General features: G+C 46.8%; 1 protein-coding gene across 4 annotated transcripts in view; it reads left to right on the top strand.

The window, feature by feature from the left end:
• Positions 1–23,424, top strand: part of CRACDL (CRACD like) — a 140,933-nt gene that overhangs the window by 100,648 nt on the left and 16,861 nt on the right. For all 4 annotated transcript variants that reach the window (XM_058684376.1, XM_058684375.1, XM_058684377.1 and 1 more), the window contains 3 exons: positions 7–168; positions 6,576–6,803; positions 10,737–12,297. In XM_058684376.1, the coding sequence (XP_058540359.1) occupies positions 7–168; positions 6,576–6,803; positions 10,737–12,297 (1,951 nt within the window). The remainder of the gene's footprint in view (positions 1–6; positions 169–6,575; positions 6,804–10,736; positions 12,298–23,424) is intronic.

The raw sequence follows: 23,424 nt of genomic DNA, 5'->3' as shown, positions 1-23,424 counted from the left end.
ATCTAGTTAAAAATACAGTGTAATGTGAAAATGGGGCCACCCCCTCCTCCAGGGGGTCTTCCTGCCAAGCGAGGAGATGACACCGGCATGAGTTCTGAGGATGATGGTCTGCCCAGGAGCCCCCCAGAGATGTCCCTGCATGACATTGGTCCCGGCACAACCATAAAGGCAAGTGACAGCCTGAACCACCTCACAGCTTTGTCTGCACCCACTGCAGAGGACAGTCGGGAACTCTGGTGGCCCCTGTTAAGATTCCCATGGGTGGGTGTGGCCGTGGTCCATGCAGCTAGGAGGTGTTCCAGACCCAAACAGTGGGAGCTCACCGTCAGTCCTTGGACTGTATTTGTTTTCATTCTTTGAGCAGAAATTCCTGTTTTGTCAGGAGATATAGTGTTGGTAACATTTTTCATCATGGTTACAGGTCAGATACAATCAACCCTTTACCTGGTTTTTCCTGTCTGAGCAGATGACCGGACTGGGCATCCCATCTCAAAACAAGGGAAATACCATTGTATCTGTTTTCTGTTGTCATGACATTTGGCTGGAGGGAGGAGGGAGTGGTGAACATACATGACTTCATCTAGACTCTCAGATCTGAGTTTAGGACCATGAGATCTTGTTGATCTAGGGTTAGAATGTGAGGTATGATGCAGGTAAACAGGGAAGCAGGGAAAGTTTGACAAGTAGGAGGGGTGTTTATGACCTCAGTAGGGCAGAGGAGTTGATCATGGATAACACCCTTCCCCATTAGAAAACAGGTAGAAAACTTGAGCTCCTTCTCCTGTATAAGCTACCCTGCTAATGGTGCCACCATTTTAAGCCCATACAATGTGCTTGTACATAAATGATCATTTTTCCCTTTAGACAAGACTTGCTGAGGGCTGGGTAGAATTGGAGTTCTATGTGTAATGCTGACACTTGAAAAACAAATTAAGGCCAGAGTCCATGTTTTATAGCCACCCACCTGCCCTGTGCATTCTTGGAGCTACACTTGTGCCCTGGTCAAAAGCTGTTCCCAGTAAATCTCAGGGTTTCATTGTGAACCATCATCTTGCAGATTCTGTGCTGATCTGAAATACACTCAGTGGTCACTTCAATTTGGACATCCAGAAGCCCTCCTCCAAAAACAAGGGAAAGAATATTTATCTAATTTATGTGTAGTTGTGGGTTCCCAGAGCATCACTGATGAAAGGCAGAGGAAGGACTGTGGTATAGCTGAATGTAAGTAAGCCCCAGGGCTGGGGGTTTACTCAGGGCTGGCTAGAGAATTCTTCTCTCTGGAATTCTGCTCTAGGGTGAACCTGTCCCTGCTTTCTCCATGAGCAGAGTCTGAGGACAGTGAGCTACCCACACCTGCTCTCCCATGTCGAAGAGAAGCAAGAGAAGACAAGGAAGATGATTTGGCCTATTTCCTGGACTTTGAGCCAACCCTGTACCCCTTAATACCTTAAAATACTGGAAGGGAAGATTTGACAGGCTATTGCTGCCTATGGTGACACGTGAAAGACCCATGTTTGTACTCTGAGATGTGCAGCTTCAGGGTCCCCATCCTCAGGACCAGATGTGACTTTGTATGTTTCAGGGCCATGTGTTGGGGAGATGACCCTCACGAGCCATAGTTGACTGATTTGCCCTCACTCCATCCCACAGTTCTCTGGCTCTCACAGCACCATGGTTCTCTGCATTGAACTGGGAAAGTACAGAAGAACGGGTAGTTTCTAATTCCATTCATTAGGGCATGAGCCCAACTCCAAACCTGCAAAGCACCATGATGCACAAATTCTATCTTTAGCTGCCTGGGAGCCACTCACACTGGACAGGGCTATGGCCTCATCCTTCTCAGCGTCCCTCCTATGGTGGTTATGTTACTGACAAAACAGTGCTCTGAGATTTTATTTATTGGGTAGTATGAACAAGCCACTAGCTTCATAGGAACCTAAAATTGGAAGCTTTAAGACTTAAAAAATATATATAATCTTTATTATCAAGATTTTGAAGACACGGTGATCATATTTTATGCCCTAAAAGTTTTTTGGGCACAATGGACTGACTGAGATGGGGAAACAATGCAGCCTTTAAAGTGTTTTTATATAACACATGGTATTTGATATAATGGTACCTTAAATCCCACCAGGATGGGATTGTGAGCTGTTTAATTTTTTTCCTGTTGACGACTTCTTACACAAGCCCACATGCCTGACAGAAAAACTTAAAGATTATTTTGATACAAGGTTTCCAGGAACAAGTATTTCATGATAAGACCAAGATGATATTTCCTGATGGATGAGTTTTTCAGGAAATGCATGGAATTATTTTTAAAATCTCATTGCCACATTAGGTAGCAACTGGTGAAACTTGGTGATTTTTATGGTAAAATTACATCAAACTAGCCATCTGCTAAGTGTCCTACCATTAAGTAAGAAACACTGGGTAGAGGGTGGCAAGCTGGCAAGTTGTCTTTATCCTGGGGGATGAGGGAAAGTAACATGGAGAGACAGCATGGCTCTGGTGGAAACACACATACTGCTGTGCTACCAGGCAATGGGCAGGTTCTGTCACCTGTAGGAATCTGTGTCCTCAGAGGGTTTTGGAGAGGATTTCGTGAGATCAGGTAGGTCAGTGCCTCCCCTTCCCTCACCAGGAAAGGCCAGCTGGAGTGCAAAGCCAGCAGGCCTCTCCTGCCCAGAAAGGTCCCACTGGCTCTACTTCACGTCTGTGGCCTGTTCCTGCGTGCACCTCCCTCAGCCCACTCCTCAGTGACTGAGCACCCCCCTTCTCTCTTTCTCTTTTTTTTTTTTTTGATAGCTACTATTTGTTGGACAAGTACCATGTGCCAGGACTGAAATTTCTGTTTTCCATGTGTAACAACAGTCTTGTAAGGAAGGTGTTACTAACTAATTTAACAGGTGAGGTAATTGTGAACCCCTCTCTTTGAGGACACTGTAAAGCAGCTGTCACTCAGGTTCACCCCCAAAAAAAGCCTCTGAACTCCAGGCCATTTTCCCATGTGAGTCACATTCCTCCAACGTAAGGGCCTCCTGTTAGACTTTTTAAATCATTCACTTCCAGAATCATCCAGAAGCACAGATTTCAGGTCAAACTGGGCAACTGGGGCAAGCAATGCAAGTGTGAATGCTTCCAGCCCACAGACTAAAATCCAGGTCAGCTTTCCCAGCCTGTACTGTACCCACAGACCTTACCCCAAGTCGCATAGTTGCTTCTCTGATCAAACACTGGACTCACCGTTCTCCTCAGTCATGAAGGTGTTGGTCTTTTCAGGCCGTAAGAACTCTCCGAATGACAGCAAAGACTGAGAAGTGGGAGTTCAGTGCCCTTGTAGGAAGACCAACCATGACAACCAGTGCAGGGATTTTGTGGGGACAGAGGTCATTGTGGTCAGAGTTTCTAGGAAGTTAATCTTGCCAGGATCTGCCTCCCCCACCCACTGTCACCCATGCAGGGGCCAGAGTGGGTTTGAACCCAGGACCGTCTGCTCAAACAGTGCAAAGCTAGTGGATGGGAGGCAGGGAAGGTTTTTCCTTTGGGTTAATGGGATGTGTGTGTGGTGGGGGCGTTGACCACATCTCATGTCCTCACAGAAGATGTCATCATTCTCACCCGAGAGTCACTGCATTTGCAAAGCAGCTCATCTTGCCTGGTCTCTTGAGTCAGAAAAAAAACAACAGTCAGAAAAACACAAAAACAAGAGCCAAAATTTTACCAAGTGTATATACATTGTTCCTCTAGACAAGGGTGGAAATGAAGAAGGCTTCTCTATGTTCTTTGGAATGTACCCATTCTACCAGTGACCCTGAGGGAGGACTGCCTGGGAGAGGTGTCATCTGCCCAATCTTAGGTGACTTCCTGAGTCATCAGCTACAGCAGTGGAAGCCAAAGCCACAGGCACAGAGGAAGCTGGGAGCCCTGTGGTTTATTTTTTTAAATAATTTTTCTTGCTTTATTCCCATAAGAACACAAGTCGCTGAAACAAGAGAACTAAAATAGATTAGGTCCGTTTATAACGCTTTCCCCTTCATTTTAGTAATTGTCTTCTCCTAGTTGGCAGGAATAAACTTAATACTTGCAGGAGAAAATACAACTTTCTGTTAACAGGGAAAATACGTTTCTCTGAGGAAGTTCCCTTGCAGGACAATCCCTGCCTCAGCTTATCTCTCTAATAGTGACACACATCTGGTGCCCCCCTAGTTTAGCAGGAGCTACTGGAGCCCACTCTGTCCAGGGCCCCAGGGCTGTGGAAGAGCTGAGCAGGATGTACCCAGACCCCTGTGAGTCCACTTGCTGCCCACATCTTGTTTGCTGCCTCCCCTGAGGAGACCATTTTCATGGGGGCTTACTAAATCATTGTGAGGTGCATAAAATTATGGTCTTAAGTTAAAATGTGTGTTCCAAAGAACACACAGCACCCATTAGGATGGCTACTATCAAAGAAACAGAAAATAACAAGTGTTGGAAAGGATGTGGAGAAATTCAAGCCCCTGTACACTGGTGGGAATGCAAACTGGTACAGCCACTGTAGAAAACAGCATGGAGGTTCTTCAAAAAATGAAAAATAAAGCTACTCTGTGATCCAGTAGTTCCACTTCTGGGTAGATACCTGAAAGAATTGAAAGCTAGTTCTTGAAGAGGTATTTCTACACACATGTTCACAGAAGCATTATTCACAACAGCTATAATGTGTAAGCAGCCCAGGTGTCCATTGATGGATGAATGGATACACAAAATGTGGTATTTCCATACACTGGAATATCATTCAGCTTTGTAAAGGTAGGAAAGCCTGACACATCCTATTACATGGGTGGACATTAAGGACATTATGCAAAGTGAAATAAGCCAGACAAAAAAAGCAAATACGGTATGATTCCACTCAGTGTGAGGTAGCTAGAGTAGTCAAGTTCATAGAGACAGAAAGTAGAGTGGTGGTGGCCAGGAGTTGACAATGGGGGATGGTGAATTGTTGAGCAGGTGCAGTTTCAGTTTTACAAGAGTAAAAGCTCTGGAGATGGTTGCACAGCAACATGAGTATACTTAATGCCACTGAACTGTGTGGTTAGAAGTGGTCACAATAGGGGCGCCTGGGTGGCTCAGTCGGTTAAGCGTCCGACTTCGGCTCAGGTCATGATCTCACGGTCTGTGAGTTCGAGCCCCGCGTCGGGCTCTGTGCTGACAGCTCAGAGCCTGGAGCCTGTTTCAGATTCTGTGTCTCCCTCTCTCTGACCCTCCCCCGTTCATGCTCTGTCTCTCTCTGTCTCAAGGGTAAATAAACGTTAAAAAAAAAAAAAAAATTAAAAAAAAAAAAAAAAAAGAAGTGGTCACAATAGTAAATGTTGTGTGTATAACATATAAAATTTGGCAAATAAAAAACATTGGGGGGAAAATGTAAACTTGACCCTAATACTGAGCACCACAGTAGAACAGAAGTAGGTGGTAGATTTGTAACTGAAGCCCAGCACCTCCCGGATGCTCTCCCTGCTCCTCGCTCATCTGCGCTGTGTTTGCTCAGGGGTGCACGGTGGGTACCCCCCCCCCCCCCCACACACACACACTATTTCATGCTGACAAATGTCTTTGTGGCAGAACCCACTTAGACCTCACTCAGTCATGGAGTTTGCCAAGTTCAGTGGGCAGGTAACAGCGTGTTGCACTCGTCCTTCCACGTGACTCCCCAAATCCCCTTCCTCTCTGACAACACTTTTGCCCTTGCCTGACTTAGTGCCTCCCTGCTGAGGTATAAACTAGTAAAATAATTGTAACTACAGATAGAAACTTAAAGCCCTATGTCTCCAAGAGGACACATGAAGATACAGGAACCTTCTAGAATGAATGAAATGCAGCTGCCGCGATGCGGTGCTGGGTGGTGGGCTTGGCACATCTTTTGCCCCAGCCTGTAAAATCACACATTTGGGCCACCCTCTCAGGACCAAGGCTGCTCTTAGAGAAATCGGGTCGGTCTGTTTCACCAGAGAAAGAGGCTCTTGTCTGAATCACAGATACCTGCTTAGGAAGGTGAAGGCAGGGTTATCTCATCAAGGGTGCCTAGGACAAAGGTTCTCTGCACAGCCTTGGAAATGAGTAAGTTGTTAGGGGTTGGCCCAACTTTTAAAGCTGCCAGCTTTTTTGGGGCGCCTGGGTGGCGCAGTCGGTTAAGCGTCCGACTTCAGCCAGGTCACGATCTCGTGGCCCGTGAGTTCGAGCCCCGCGTCAGGCTCTGGGCTGATGGCTCGGAGCCTGGAGCCTGTTTCCGATTCTGTGTCTCCCTCTCTCTCTGCCCCTCCCCCGTTCATGCTCTGTCTCTCTCTGTCCCAAAAATAAATAAAAAACGTTGAAAAAAAAATCTTAAAAAAAAAAGCTGCCAGCTTTTCTAAGGAACACTTTTCTAAGGGGGTGTCCTGGAACCCTCCCTGTTGAGAGCCAGATTTTAAATCTGTCCTTCCATGTAAAGCCCAGAGATGGTATGAGAAGACTGAGCACCATACAAGAAGGGAGTTGATGTGCTGGTGGGACCATTTCATACCACGAAGTTAATGCTTGGTGTGTTTGCTTCTTCTCCCTTGAAGGTCTCTTTAGTATCCTCATCCCGGCCACAGTCTCCAGACCAGCTCTCCTCCAGGCACGCGAGCGATGCCAGTGTCTCCCCCCGCACCTCCGACAGCAGCGTGGCACCCGTGGCTGATTTCGATTACCCTCCAGAATTTTCCTCCTGCCTGGACAATTCTGCAGCTAAGCACAAGCTCCTGGTTAAGCCCCGCAACCAGCGGTCCAGCAAAATGAGGCGGCTGTCTTCGGTAATCGGGCTTTTTCTTACAGGCAGACTTGGTGGCCCCCCACTCCCACCCACCCCCGCCTCTCTCCCCTCAGGGTCACGTGCCCCTTCCGAGAAACCCCATGGTCAGTAGGACCATCTCCAGGAGCTAGAGTTGCTCATCTTTTTCAATATACATCAGATATGTCTCTTCCTTGCATAAACATGCCATCTGTTCTTTGGTTCTGCAGCACCTCCTATGAAAGCTGCTACATGCTGTGGGTCCCTTGCCTTCCAACAGCACTGAGTGTAAGGTCCACACTCCAGGCCTGGAATGACCATGCCCTGCCTACCTCTGAGACCTACTCTTATTCTCTGCCTCACTCACTCAACACGATTTGGCCTGTCTCTGGCCTCAGGCCTTGATCTCTTGCTTGAGACATTCTTCTCCTGGCTGGCTCCTTAGCCTTGGAGTCTCAGATGAGAGGTCTTCTCCCCAGAGAGGCTCAGTTGACCATCTTATGGAAAGCAGCCCTCCCTTCCCACCAGTGCGTTCACTTTCTTTATAGCACAGGCCACACACATAAGTGACCTTTATAATTGTGTATGCTCACTTGTTTATTGCCAGTCTTCTTGAGACCTTGTCCCAGCCCTACATCCCGCCCCTAGAGCAATGCTAACCACACAGCTGGCATTCAGTGCACATTTGTTGAATGGATGAACAAATGACATGAACCAATGACAGATAAGCTGGCACACTAGCACAGACTTCTGCCTTGGACAGGACCTACTTATTAGCATGGGGACTGTGCCCCTGTGAGGACAGATCCCTCTTTGGTCACACTGCCTGTGTAGTTGTCAGCTTGTAGTTCTGGGTGTCGAGAACTCATTCGTGGAGTATTTTGTCTTCATAGTACCCATAGGTTAGAGGTCCACATAGGATTGTAGACTTCTCCACTGCCTGATGCCCACAGTATTCCAGCCCTGGAGGAGCTGAGGGCAGGTGTGGGACCAGACTGGCCACAGAGAATGAGAGTGCTGAGAAAGAGATGTTCACAGACCAACATTCTCTCTATCCTTCCTTGGAGACAGTATTGTGGGGGTATTGATGAAGTGCCCAGGATGAGCTAGGTGTTCAGCTAGGGATGGTGGGCTGGGACTTCTCAGGATTCCGGGGACTCCCTGGAGACAGTGGGGTTTCCTTTGGGCGTGTGGAAGGTAGGTGCTTTTTAAACTCAGGCCAGCAGGGTTGACTTTAGAGGGGACTAAGGCTGAAGAACGAAGTCAGCTATGGTTACCCTCAGGCCAATAAGCCCTTGTGCAAGCTGGACACTTGTATAAGTGCTTGCACATCCAATGCATTTACAGGCTTGGTGCTGTGGGACTTGGCAAGGATCAGGAACTCGAACCTGCCTATCCTCATACTGAGTGGGACCACAGGGCAGGGACAGAGCCAGCTCCCTCTGGCCTCAAGTCTAGGGTTTATTCCCATGGGGATGTCTTTTGCTTTGGCAAGGGTACGTGTAACCAGCCACAGCCTGCTCAGGACTTTGTAGCAGAGAGAAGCCGCACTCATACTCCAGATGGGGGAGATAAAACTTCCTGCCTTACTGTCCTCTGGACAAAGCTGTACCTCTCATTCTTTCTTTACATTTAAACTTGACTTAGCTCTTGAACCCCATTTTTTAGAGTAACAGAAATTCTGATTTAGTCAGTCCGGTAAACATTCCTTGATTTAAACTCTGTCATTTACATATCTTCCTTCCTTCTTTGGTTCCCCTTCTTGGTAGGGAGCAAGCATGGATACCTTAAGTTTTTGACTGGGCAGAGGTATCTGGCCAGCGGTCACCAGAGTCACTGTTGGGTCCTAAGGCAGGGCCTCTCTCCTTCGAGTATTCATAGCCCCCTTTGCCCTTCGGTCATGAGGTCCCTCCTCCCAACCATCAGGACTTTCCTGGTACCCTGGCCCCTCTTGGGTATGTGAGGCTGCTGTGAGGGCCCAGGAGAGGAGGGGAGAGGAGGTGGCAGCAGCAAGGGAGTGAGTCTATGCATCCTTCCTGACGATCCCAGGACCAAGCTGACGATCCCAGACCAAGTCAGAAGCCACTTTGTTCCCTCGAGAAACTCTGATCAGTGTCCGAGTCCATATTCCACACTACCTTTGTTCTGCCTGGCCCTCCACCCTTACCTCCTTGTAGCTGCCAGTGGCCTAAGGTGGGATGCTCCCAGCCAGGCCTGCTTCTCAGCTTTATGCTCATTTAGTGAGGCTTACGATAGTTTTAAAGCATGACCCACATCCTAAACAGGTTTCAACATCAGTGATTTCCTGTAGTAGCAAAAGGCCCGTGGCACCTATTGAAACTGTGGCTTTTGAAAATTCTTCTGTAGATTTCTTTGCACATCTTCCTCTTTTCAAATCCATGGGAATAGAATTGTGCATCTTGGCAAGAGTTCACTTAGGCGTTGTCAGAGACATCCCACTTATCTGTGTTCTGTTAGCAAGCAGATGCCAGTGGAAATGTTAAAATAACACAGCAAACAAAAACTAAAACCTACTGCAAACACTCCCTGAACGTTTCTTAACATCAAGGAAAGGAGGTCTGATGTCCTGAACTTTTTTAAAAAAATTGACCTCAGGGCGCCTGGGTGGTTCAGTTGGTTAAGCATCCGACTTCAGCTCAGGTCATGATCTTGCGGTTCGTGGGTTTGAGCCCCGCGTAGGGCTCTGTGCTGACAGCACAGAACTTGGAGCCTCTTTCGGATTCTGTCTCTCTCTCTCTCTCTCTGCATCTCACCCACTTACTCTCTCTCTCTCTCTCTCTCTTTCAAAAACAAAAACATTTAAAAAAAATTTTTATAAAAAGATTGACCTCACACCCTCAACCTTTTGGTCATTTTCTCATGCTTTTGAATGATTCATTGCTACTTTGATCTCCTTTCCTTCCTAAGAGAGCAGCAACTGACTTTGGGTACAGTAAGGAGGAAGTTGGACTAAATTTAAATTCCAGAGACTTCAAAAAATACAAGGCAGTGTTTGATTGTCACACCGGTAGGGCTTGGGGAGAGGAGGAGCACCATAAGCTGCAGGCAATAGGCAAGACTTCCTGTTGGAGTAGAATCTCAGACTGTTCTTGGGGGTTACTGGTAGAACACCTGGAGATGTGGGTAAAGAGCAGCTGGCCAGTCACTCAGGCCCAGAGTCGGGCACATTCACTAGTGGGGGCATGGCTTGACCTGAGCAGGGACTAGGAGAAATAATTTAAGACTAGAGAATATAAGACTTCTGACTTAACTGAAAAGTTTGGACTTTATCCTATCAGCTATGCTTTTGGACTTTATCTTGTAAGCTGTGGTTTGCCTTTGACTGTGTTTGATGTGATATGAAATTACCCTTTAGGCAAACCAGTTTGCCCTCACCTTGGGGCCCATCTCTGTAGAGAGAGAGAGAGAGAGAGAGAGAGAACTGAGATGGAAAACTAGCTCTCAGGCAGCACAGGGTCATGGAGAGAGCACCAGCTTTTCACCTGAGCTAATAAGCTCAGCCTTAACCAAAGTATGGCCCTCTCTGAGCTCCTAGTACTACAAGTGCAAAGAGGAAATAATTCTTCCTTGCTGGGATGAATCAAGAGTAAATGAAATAATAGGTGTGGAGTGTAAAGCATGGCAGACACCCAGCTGATTTGATCCCCTTCCCTTTGCTCTGTAGAGCAGTGTTTGTGGCTCAGCCACTAGAACCTTAAGCACCATTTACCTAGAGGGCATAGCTGCCATTGTTCTGCTGAAAGCTGAACTTGTAAGGCAAGATTCCAAACAGACCAATATGGGAGTTATTAAGAGACACCCTACCCTGTGTCAGTGCCTGCTTAGGTGCCAGCTTTAGAGACACACTGTTTCCTATTATACAAAATGGGAATGTCATAGGCATTTGACATATTTGACATGATGATGCTGTCTTTGTCCTTTTTATCTCTGGCAGCGAGCACAGTCTGAATCTCTGAGTGATCTGACGTGCACCCCAGAGGAAGAGGAATACGATGATAAGTCCTTACCCAAGGTCAGCACAGAAGAGAACCCCAATTCTGCACAGCAGGATGTGGGACTGGACAGAAGCCCTGAGCCTGGAGGACTAGCCACCATGCTGCAATCTGGGGGGCCACGGGCTAGGCGGGCACGCCTGCAGCACTGCCCTGCACTCAGTGCCAGCGCCGAGGAGGAGAGCTTCCTTGGGGATAACACCTCAAGCCGACCAGCCACCCCTGAGGTCATTGAGTCCGAGTCAGGCCCAGTCCCCCGCGCGGAGTCCCCATCTCTGCCAGAAGGTTCCCCACATCACCACCATAATCCTGACAGCGAAATCCAGAGGGAGGAGCCGTCCCTGGAAAGCACAAGTCCCCCAGCCAGGGAAACAGTTGATGAGGTGATTTGTGCTTCTGGAGACATCGAGATTCGATTATCCCCCTCCATCCCCGAGGGGGACACGACGCCTCCCGAGACTGACCCTGGCATCACCTCGGAGACACCCCCTGGTCTAGATGGGCCAGACCAAAGTGTCCAGAAGGAGGTGGAGCTGACGCTGGAAGCGCCCGAGCCCGAGGGAGCAGGGAAGGGATCTCCAGAGGCCCCTGCCCCAAGCCCCTCGGCTCCCAAGAGCTGCCTGAAGCACAAGGCCCCGGCGGTGAGCGAGAGCCCCGGCGCGCCGGCCGCCTGCGAGCCGCCTGCGGAGGAGCCCGCTCCCGGTCCCCTGGACGGAGAGGCCGAGCCGCCCCGGGCCGAGCCCGCGGAGCCGCCACAGGGGGGACCGGAGAGGCCGGCGCCCGAGCGGAAGGTGGAGCGGGCAGGCAGCGAGCTGCGGGCCGTGAAGTTCTCCGTGTCGTCGGGCCGGGCGTGGCCGCGCTCGGGCAGCGCCCGCCTGTTGGAGCACGCGGGCCCCGCGGGCGCCTTGCCGGTGCGCCTGCCGCTTCTGAGGAGCAGCCTGGCCTGGAGGAGCGAGGCGGCGCTCGACGACCTGCGGGCGCCCCCCGAGCCCCACGGCGGCGGCGGCTCTCGGGACTCGGGGGACGCGGCGGCCGGGCCGGGCCGGAGCCCCCGGGACGCCCCGGGAGACCCCTGTCCGGCGGCTCGCGAGCCGACATCGGGGGAGGACAGAGGCCCCTTTGCCGTCAAGCTGCGCTCCACGTCTCTGTCCTTCAAGCACAGAGAGGCGTCCTCTGCCGAAGCAAGAGGGATAAAGAGATACAGCGCTGAAATCCGGTTAGAAAGAGGGGGGCTGGCTTTGCTCCCCAAAGACGAGAAATGTCAGGTTGCGAAGGCCCCCTCCCCTCGAGGGGCACGGTCCCCGCACGAGCAGGGAAAGGGGAAGGCTCGGCCCTCGGAGCCGCTCAGCTCCAAGCCGCCCCTGCCCCGGAAGCCGCAGCTGCAGAGCCGCCCCCTGCCGTCCCCGGACGCGGGCCCCGGGGAGCTGGTCAAGGCCGCGCTGCCCCAGGACCTAAGACGGGAGACCCGGTCGGCAGAGACGCGGTCGCAGCACAGGGCAGCTGGTAAGAGCTCGCGCCGCCTGGTGGGGAAGGGGCAGGACCGTGGGCAAGTGGGGTGTCCGCAGAGTGTGCAAGATCTAAGGGCGAAAACGTCGGAATCCCTCTCGGTACCACTAACACGGTTCATCCAGAGTTATGAATAGAGACCAGAGAAGGGGGAAACAGAGCAGGATTTTGTGGAAGTTCGGAGAAGTAAGGAAAATGTAAAAACCCATCTTGCAGCATATTCCCGGAGAGGAGATGGGCTGCTCAGGGGATCATTCAAATGCTTCTATCATTTCTTAAGATCGGAAGCTCAGTGAGTTCCAGAATCTTGGGATATGTGTACTCTGGTAGAAGGAGGTACTCCTGGGGCCTACAGCACTTCTTGGTTATAAATGAAGCATCTGGCTCCTCTGTCATTTAGTGTCCTTCTGACCTTCCCCCCACCCCACTCCCCAAGAAAGAATTTTTTCCTGTTTAATAATCAGGCTCATGTGGCCCAGCCTCATGCGGGAAGCATCCCATTTATTGGAGTCACGAGCCTTTTATGTAAAAGGAGAGCCCCTCCGGGTGGGCGTTAACTTCCTGTCCCAGAAAGGAGGTGGTGTGAAGATTGGGGCTGAATGGAAGAATCTTCTAAAGCAACTGCCCTTTAAAATGAGCAGAGGCAAAATAGATGACCTTTCTATGTCTTTGACATTTGTCACTTTTTATTTATAGTGTTTCAGATGAAACAAATCTGTTGGAAATGGGTATTTGTGGTAGAGCTAAATCATCTTTCATTGCTGGGTTCTTTTATTAATGGAAATCAGTGTGCCAGAAGCGAAACTACACGGACCAGTCGTGTGTGCATGTGATGAGGGCCCTAAAGAGAAATTTTCCATGGCAAATTTTATTTGAAAAAACCCAAAACTTTCAGGATGTTTTAAAGTGGCTATTCTAAGTCCAGGACTCCACTTTAGTGCTGCATTGTGGACAGAGAGGAAATAGGACGCAGTTGTTCTAGGGACCCCACACCCTAAAAGGAAGGTGAAGTGCACACGTAAGAAAAAATTAGCTCACAGAAAGCAATGTAAAGACAGTTTTCAAAGAAACTCTTATCTTTTCTGCTTTCATCCTAGGAAGTGAAAGTGTGTATGTGTGTGTGTGTATAGTGCTTTAAGTTCTTAAGGTGACAGTTCCAGGGAGTAGTGCCAGGAGAACCCCCTGAAGGAGCCCACATGCATGGCCTTCCTGATCCAAGGCCCCTTGGCTCAGCTGTAATTTTTTGCTGCTGCTACTATCGCTACATTAGGCTAATTAGCAAGGGAGCTCTGGGAGAGGTTCAAGCTGTAGCTGATGATCCACTCTGCAGATTTCCAGCCAGGTTATTGAAGCTATCGTAGAGTGCTTCAAAAACCCATTGAAATATCAAGGGAGGAGGGGGTTTGCTCTGTGCAGATAAAACCCTGACATCAGCACCATCCACCTTCATGGCCTGGAATTGAAAATGTCTCTCAAGGGCTTGCTGACTGAATGGAACTTAAACACAGGATACTTGGGTTCATGGTCAGAGCTGGAAAAGAAGCTTCAGAGGGCAATGCTTGACATATTAATAATTTAAAACTTCCTCAGCCTAAGCTGTGAGAGTTTAGGCTTGTTTATTGTCAGATGACTGGACTGGTCTATAAGGACCTTATGTTTTTTTCTTTAATTTATAAAATACGGTATTTATTACAGCTTTACTTAAAAGTATAGTATAAAAGAATTGTCCACTTGTTAACATTCTCTAAGTGACAGAAATAGCCAATCCAGTTGAATTCCAAGGTGAAAGAATCTAGGTTACTTTAGGGCAGGGGTAGTGATTTTCATTTCAGTGCAGAGAGAGGAAGGGAAGAATTACCCTCATTCTGCTTGAAACCATCTCTCTCAAAGTGTGGGTGGTATTTGAAGGGTGAGTGTCAGGTTAGGTTGTGGCTGCTGCCTGGGACCTTGGGGTCTAGGGCCTGCCTCATGCAGACCAGAACAGAATCACAGGGTCTGTGTTGTCAAATCCCATTAGTGAAAGCAGCTTCTATCTTCCCCAGACACTGGATCTGCTTGTGGTTTAATTCATTCTTACTACTTCTACTGCCATCCTCACTGCTCCCAAAATATAACCACTGGAGGCAATTAAATTCATACAAGACATACATATAATAAAAGTTTAATATCAGTATTATTCAGTTTTCCAGAAAGGCCTAATTACGGCTGTTTATTATCTTGTGGTGGCAGGCACTTTACCCAGAGCTCCCAGATGGGCTGCCACCCCTGTATGCCTTCCAGGGGCACACACCACAAGAGAGTTAGGTCACCAAGGTGTCCCAGATGGGTGCACAATCCTACCTTCAGGACTCAAGCACTTTGTCCCCCACACTCTGCTTATTCTTCCTCCTCTCGTCCACATTCCCACCTTCCTTCTCTGAAGGCATGAAAGAATCCTTCCGTGGGGGAGGCAGGGAGGATGTCCCAGTTGTTGCAGTAAACAGAGGAGCCCAGCTTTGCCAAGTGGGCTGGACCTCACAGGGCCATGTTGGGGCGGTTCTGCAATCCCAGTACCGTATGTGCTCATCAGTGCAAACAAGACCATTAATAGGAGGTTAACGGCCTGGGGTTACCAGCCTTGTTCACTTGTGCAGGACATTACCCATCCTCCTGGTAAGCCAGTCCATCCCAGAGTCCAAATGACAGGTCAGGAAAAAAGAGATTCTTGTGTGAGAAAATGGTAAAACGTAGGAAGTATATAGAAAAAAGCCACTACTTAGGAGTCTGTTTTCTAGATGTTATCCCTGTTGTCCTTTCCTTCTAGTCATTCTTCTCTGTGTGTGTGTAGTTTTTGTTTCATTTGGTTGTGGTCACATGTTGGGTATTTTGGAGAATAGTTGGACAAATTGCCATTGTCACCCAGGAGCCTCATTTGACAATGAGCCTCAGCCTTCTGTCTAAGCTCACTCCCTCCAGACTGGGCGGGTGATACAGTAGCACACGTAGACCTCTGAACCTCTTTCTCTAGACTTTGGTACTCACTCATTCATGCGTTCATTCTTGCAAGAAATATTGCATATATTTCTGTGATACACACAGCACTGTGCTGGCTCCCAAAAGGCCATCAGGAAAAGCATGAGGACCTCGCCCTCAAGGAGCTTACCAGTCTAAAGGGCCAGGTGGCAGCTGGATGCCACAGGGGAGTGTAGATAGATGCCCATCTTGTCTTTGGGTGTCAGAGGCATTTTCTGGAGGAAAGGAATTCAAAGAGACTGTCACCTACTCTATGACAGTTACTTTAGTTGTATTCAAGTTCATTTGAGTAGTACATAAGGGGTCTTTTTTTGGTATCATGCTAAAAAATATGCAGTTGATCACTGAACAGTGCAGGGGTTACAGGGACCAACCCCCTGTGCAGCCAAAAAATCCACCTGTAATCCCCCAAATATAACTACTAATAGCCTACTGTTGACCTTTTATCGATAACACAGTTAACATATATTTTGTACATTATGTGTCTTATATAGTGAATTTTTACTATTAAGTAAGCTAGCTAAAAGAAAATGTTATTAAGAAAATCATAAGGAAGAGGAAATACGTTTATAGTACTATATGGTATTTAGAAAAATTCTCATATATATGGACCTTGGCACTTCATACCTGTGTTGTTCAAGGGTCAATTGTGTTTATATATCTTGAATTCTTAAAAAAAGAAAAGAAAAGTCTGTTCACATCTCCTCCTCTTTTCAGCCTATCCTTCCCTTGACAGTCCCTTCCTGACCAAGTATGGTCAACATCCTGGGCCTCCATTTCTCCACCTTTCCTGTGCTTCTCCAACTGCATATATTTTCTCTTCCTTGGCTGCCTCTCAGTGCACCAAACTCTCCTCAGTGCCCCCAGACAGAACACATCTCATATTCCCACCTGTTTCTCAAGTTCTCTCTTCCTTTGACTCCTTCAGCCACAGCAAGCAGCGCTTAACCGCCTGTGGGCATCCCTGTCTTGACATCTCAACATTCATAATTATCCATACCTCCACCAACCTCAGTCAGTTTCCTTTTCACTTACCTCATCTATCCAGGTAAGCTAAAGAACTCAGAGTTATCAAAAAGATTTTAACATGGATAAAACACTGAAAAGTCTAAAAATTATAAAGAAAAATCACTTTGTAATCCTACTTCTTTAAAATACTCCACATTTCTGACCAAGGTGGAGTAAACACACACCACCCTATGACTCCCACTGATAAAATTTAAAAGCCTTGACAAAATGCATGAAGTGAATGTCAGAGAATTCTGAAAGGTAGGTAGGAGCTGGTGGGCTGGGCAGAGAGATCAGGACTCTGAAGACCTGCCTGCCTTGCCTCCATGGTACCAACAACCTCTGCAGACCCCCGCTCTTGTGACTCTCCAGCCCTGCTCCTCCTGCTCCCCACCACCACCAGCACCAGCCCTGTAGGGCAGTTTGTTGGACAGTCCTGGCCCTACTCCATGTGAGCACCAGCAGCTAAGCAGCAAGCCCCTCCATGTGGTGGCACAGCCTGCAGGCTGGAGCCCTTTGGGTTCTCTCATCACTGCGCCAGGCAAGTGCCAGCAGCAAACTGGAACTTCTTGTCCTGGTGGCTGTGGCAATGGTATCTTTTAGGGCAAAGCTCTTTTAATCCTTCCAGACCTACTCAGATGAGCACCACCTCCATCCATAGCAGCATGTGGGGTTCAGAGCCCTTTGACTCTCTGGGCAGCATGCCAGCAGAGATCTAGTAGTGAAGCCACAGCCCCTCACAGCAGCGAGCACAGTGACAGGTTGTGCTTGTGGTGGTCCCGCAGGCTTCTTTCTCTTGCCCCCTGCCCTGCGGGGTGATGGTCACTGGAGCACACAGCAGCACAGAGGGTAAACCCTGGTTTTCTAGCTGGAAAACTGGAGGGTGGGAGTGGAAATCACAGAAGGGAGACACCTGAGGAAGGGTCCTTACCTAGGTGCATGAGGTTAAGAGCTTGTCTCTGACATGCATCTGCATGAGACTGACTAGAATCAGTACAGCAGAACCTTTGAGAATTTTAATAGGACCGAGTGTGAACAAACACTCAAAATGTCTAGGATACAAACAAAAATTGTTCAACATATCAAAGAATCAGGAAAACCTAAAAAATTTTCTAAGAAAAGACACCAACCTTGAGGTGATTCAAATATTAGTATTATTAGAAAAAAACTTTAAAGCAACAATTATACCGTGATCTAAGAAGTAAAAGTGAGCACTCTTGAAATGAATGGGAAGCTGGACTTCAAGCTATATTACAAAGCTGTTAATCATCAAGATAGTATGGTACTGGCACAAGAACAGGCACTCAGATCAATGGAACAGAATAGAGAACCCAGAAATGGACCCACAAACTAATCTTTGCCAACTCATCTTTGACAAAGCAGGAAAGAATATTCAATGGAATAAAAACAGTCTCTTCAGGAAGTGGTGCCTGGAAAACTAGACAGTGACATGCAGAAAAATGAACCTGGACCACTTTCTTTCACCATACACAAAAATAAACTCAAAATGGATGAAAGACCTAAATGTAAGACAGGAAGCTATCAAAATCCCAGAGGAGAAAGCAGGCAAGAACCTCTTTGACCTTGGTTACAGCAACTTCTTACTCAACACGTCTCCGGAGGCAAGGAAAACAAAAGCAAAAATGAACCACTGGGACATCATCAAAATAAAAAGCATCTGCACAGCGAAGGAAACAATCAGCAAAACTAAAAGGCAACCAACAGAATGGGAGAAGATATTTGCAAATGACATATCAGGTAAAGGGTTAGTATCCAAAATCTATAGAGAACTTATCAAACTCAACACCCAAAAAAACAAATAATCCAGTGAAGAAATGGGCTAAAGACATGAACAGACACTTCTCCAAATAAGACATCCACATGGCCAACAGACACATGAAACGATGCTCAACATCCCTCATCATCAGGGAAATACAAATCAAAACCACAATGAGATACCACCTCATACCTGTCAGAATGGCTAACGTTAACAATTCAGGCAACAACAGATGTTGGCAAGGATGTAGAGAAAGAGGATCTCTTTTGCACTGCTGGTAGGAATGCAACCTGGTGCAGCCACTCTGGAAAACAGTATGGAGGTTCCTCAAAAAATTAAAAATAGAACTACCCTATGACCCAGCAATTGCACTACTGGGTATTTATCCAAGGGATACAGGTATGCTGTTTTGAAGGGACACATGCACCCCAATGTTTATAGCAGCACTATCAACAATAGCTGAAGTATGGAAAGAGCACAAATGTCCACTGACGGATGAATGGATAAAGAAGATGTGGTGTGTGTGTGTGTGTGTGTGTGTGTGTATATATATATTATATATATATTATATATATATATATATAATATATATATAATGGAATATTACTTGGCAATCAAAAAGAATGAAATCTTGCCATTTGCAACTACATGGATGGAACTAGAGGGTATTATGCTAAGCGAAATTAGTCAGAGAAAGACAAAAATCATATGACTTCACTCATATGAGGACTTTAAGAGACAAAACAGATGAACATAAGGGAAGGGAAACAAAAATAATATAAAAACAGGGAGGGGGACAAAACATAAGAGACTCTTAAATATGGAGAACAGAGGGTTACCAGAGGGGTTGTGGGAGGGGGGATGGGCTAAATGGGTAGGGGGCATTAAGGAATCTACTCCTGAAATCATTGTTGCACTATATTCCAACTAACTTGGATATAAATTTAAAAAAGAAAGAAAGAAAAAAAAATTTTAAGAAATGAATGGGTAGATACAAATTCTCTGCAAAGAAATAGAAGCTATGAAAAAAATACATCTTAGAACAGGAAAACACAGTATCAGAAATAAGATTTATTAGAAAAACTTCTTAGTAGAATAGAGATGACAGAAGAGTCAGTGAACTTCAAAACAGATTAATAGAAAATAACCTGAGTACAAAAAGGGGGAAAAAAACCTCAAGGGCTATTGGAACAATATGAAAAAGCGTTAACATTCATGTCATAGGAGTTCAGAAGGAGAAAAAGACTTGAGCAGAAAAAAATATCTGAAGGAATAGTGACTAAAAACTTCCTAAATTTTTGAAAAACCTGAATTTACAAGAGCTCAGGTGAATTACTTTTGCACTTTTGTTTTGTTTTTAGAGCTGTATTTACATGCGTTTATTTCATCTTTTCAACAAATGATTCTGGAGCATGTGAACATCTAAGCAAAAATATGAACCTTGACTTAAGTCTCACATCATGTATCACAGTTAACTCAAAAGGGGTTCAATGAGCTAAATGTAAAGTGAGACCAGAAGATTTTCAGGAACTTAGGAGAAAATCTTTGAAACATAGGACTAGACAAAGAGTTCTTAGACTTGACATCAAAGCACGATCCATAAGAGGAAAAACTGATAAATTGGACTTCACTGGAATTAAAAACTTTTGCTCTGCCGAAGACCCCATTAAGAGGATGAAAAAAGACAAGCTACAGAATACGAGAAGATATCTACAAACCACATATCCCACAAAGGACTAGTGTCTAAAATATATAAAGTGTTCTTAAAGGTCAACAGTACAAAGCAAAGAAATACAATTAGAACAAGCAGAAGACATGGACAAATATTTCACCAGTGGGAATACAGAGATGGCAAATAAGCACGTGAAACATCATTAGCCATTAGAGAAACTCCAATTAAGACCATAATGAGATAGCATTATACACATATTAGAATGGCTGAAACAAAGCTAATACGACCACGCGCTGGGGAGGAGGCAGAGCAGCTGGAGCTCTCGTACATTGCTAGAGGAAGTGCAGAATGGTGCAGTCACTTTGGAAAAGTTTGGCAGTTTCTTACAAAATCAAATACGCTTACCTTATAACATAGCAATCCCACTTCTAAGTATTTATCCTAGATAAATGAAAACTTAGGTTCACACGAAAGCCTGTACATGAATATTTATGGCAACATTGTTCATAATCCCCCAAAACTGGGGACACTCCAAATATCCTTCAATTGGTCATCCAAACAATGGAATATTACTCAGCAATAAAAAAGAATGAACTTCCAGTACACACCGTAACATCTTAAATGCATGTGCTAAGTGAAAGCAGGCAGTCTCAAAAGATTACAAACCGTATTATTCCATTTATATGACATATGGATGAGGCAAAAATACAGAGAACAGATCCGTAGTTGTCATGGGCTGGGGATAAAGATAGGGTCCCTACAAAGGGGAGGCATGAGAGAATTGTTTGGTGTTGACATTGTTCCATATCCTATTTGTGACTTTTTGTAAGAATCTAAGGGTATTAAAACTCCTAAAACCCTGTAACAAAAATGAATTTTACTCCATGTAAATTTTTAAATAATCTCTTAAATGATACAAAAAAGTGACAGTGACCTTCTCTCCACCCATTCTGAATATCTCAAATCCCACCCACAGAAGGAACCACCACCAGCTCTTTCCCATGCCAGTAGCAGTCAGAGCTGCATCAGTATGAACAACACACAGATGAATCCCCCCTTTTTTTAATCACAAAAATATTATACATGTTGGCTCACAATTTGATATTTTCACTCCACGATAAGACATGGGCCTCTTTTCTGATCAGAGTGAGTCACTTGACCTCATTCCTTTTAAGGGCTGCATAGTGCCTGTACCATATTTTATTTAGCCATTCCCTACTGAAGGGCATTCTGAGTGTGTTGAGGTTTTTTTTTTCCTTTTGCTGCAGTAACCATTCTTGTCTATTTTATCTCTATGGAGTTACACTGTTCCTTCTGTAGGATAGGTTTTTTTTTAAATGTTTTTTTAATTTCCTTTTGAGAGAGGGAGAGAGCGAGCAGGGGAGAGACAGAGAGAGGGAGACAGAAGATCCAAAGCAGGCTCTGTACTAACAGCAGAGAGCCCAACACGGGGCTCAAACCCACGAACTGTGAGATCATGACCTGAGCTGAAGTTAAACACTTAACCTACTGAGCCACCTAGGCGCCCCTAGATTTTTTTTTTAATTCAAGTTAGTTAACACATAGTGTAGTCTTGGCTTCGGGAGTAGAACCCAGTGATTCCTCTCTTACACATGACACCCAGTGCTCATGTAGGACAGATTCTTAAAAGTGGGCTTTCTGGCTCAAGGGCATGTGCAGTTTTTAGCTTCAGATTGCACCCCCCCATAAAGGTAGTACCAATTTACACCTCTTTGCATAGAGTAGAGAACCTCTCATTAGCACTAGATGAAAAAAATCACAGGTTTTTTTTTCAATCTGATGGATGAAAAAGGTCCTCCTTGGTCAGTGGGTCCTGGCTTTATCTTAATGTGAAGTGTCTTTATCTTGCCCCCACATCAGCTCTTTTTTTTTTTTTTATGTTTGTTTATTTTTGAAAGAGACAGAGTGTGAGTCGGGGAGGGACAGAGAGAAGGGAGACAGAGAATACCAAGCAGGCTCCAGGTTCTGAGCTGTCAGCATAGTCAGATCTCTTAGTCTTTAACCCAATGCCCACAGCACTTCCCTGCAACTCTCTCTTCCCAGGTCTGGGTCTAACCATGGAGCTTTCCTCTTTAAAACTCTCTATACCTTCCCACTGTATATGCCTTCCTGGGGGCGGGGGGGGCATTTAGGGCTTTGTGGATTCTGGCCAAGGTCGACATTTCAGCCTTCTAAGTTTGCCTGCCACTCGTTCACTTCCTCTGACATCTCCAGCCCCACCTGTGTCACCAGCTTCCCTTGGCACTCTGCACACACTCCTGCTTGCCCTGAATGCACTCTGCATTTCTGAACTCAATCTTGAGCTCCCTGAGAACATCCACATTTTTGTTTTTCTCTATGGAGTATCTGTGCTTGGGGGTCTTGTGGCCTGCAGTGGGTTCCCCACGGAACCCCGCCGTGGTTTGCATGGACAGGTACAAGGGCAAGGCAGGGGGCTGGGTGGTAAGATTGAAGAGTGTGGGTTTGGAGGTTTTACTGCAAGGTCCACCTTTCAGGGGCTGTGGGATTTTGAGCAAATGAGATTCCTTAACCTCTAAGTCTTAATTTCCTCCTTTGTAAGGAGAAGTTATTAGTAATGCACAGGGCAGCAAAAGCTTTGTAACTACAAAATGTGATGTAGTTTCCAACAGTACAGTCATAACTTCCTAAGGATGTACCAAAATATACTCATCTGAGCTGCATAGAACAACAGTATATGGGAATGGGATTCTCTCTGTCCCTGGTGAAACCAGTGAGGGCACCAACGAGAACCCAGAGAGAGCGTGTGCGTAGAATATTGTGAGGAGTCCACCCCACCCCCTGAGAATATACAGGGGCCCTGAGAGGGGAGAGGAAGAAGGGGGATTTGCAAAACACTTTCTTCCAGGAGCACAGCTACAGTTCTGTGAGCCCCCAGCTCAATGGGGTGGGGTCAGGAGGCCTCCCTTGTCCAGAGTCTACAAAAGGGGCCTTGTGTGGGACTTCTGGGAGAGCTGGACAGGTGTGCCCTGCAGTTGGGAGACCAGTGCTGGATTAAGGCCACCATGGCTGCCACATAACACACCTGTGCTCCCAGAGCCCTGCCTGATGGAGAGGGCAAAGGGACACAGCAGCAAGAGCAGAGGAGGAGCTGAGTCACAGCCAGAGAGGCATAGCTGCAGATGAGCATCCCTGGCTCAGTCTCAGACACCTGCCAGCCCCAGATTGGATGGAGCCCACTGAGGCAATGGTAGGAGCCAATCACAGGAGAACCCTGCCTATTCTCCCCACCTTTCCTCCTTCCCAGACCCTAAGCACTTGGGAAAGGACCTCCCACCCCAGCTCAGACACCCTGCATTCATGGGAACAGGAGACTTAATACTGACTCAACCTAAAATCTACGTCATATTCCAAAGTGACCACAGTGACTGCTAGGACCTGAGAATGACTAGGAAGTTACTGAGAATCTTCTGGCTCTATCTGGGGAAGGGTGATGGACTGTAGGAGATCAGGGCCATGCTGTGCTTTGCTCTGTCTAAAACTTGCCAGCCCAGCATTCAGGCTCCTGCAAAGGTGCAGCCCATCTCCTAGGGTGTGGAGAGGCAGTGCCCCCCACCATCCATCTGCATGCTGCTGCCACTTCAGAGTGCACGGCAGCACTTTCTCCAGGGCAGCC

Source organism: Neofelis nebulosa, chromosome 9, assembly GCF_028018385.1.
Source record: "Neofelis nebulosa isolate mNeoNeb1 chromosome 9, mNeoNeb1.pri, whole genome shotgun sequence".
In the NCBI taxonomy this organism is placed as follows: Eukaryota; Metazoa; Chordata; class Mammalia; order Carnivora; family Felidae; genus Neofelis; species Neofelis nebulosa.
The sequence above is the reverse complement of the archived record's forward strand: the minus strand, read 5'-3'. Positions and strand labels throughout refer to the sequence as shown.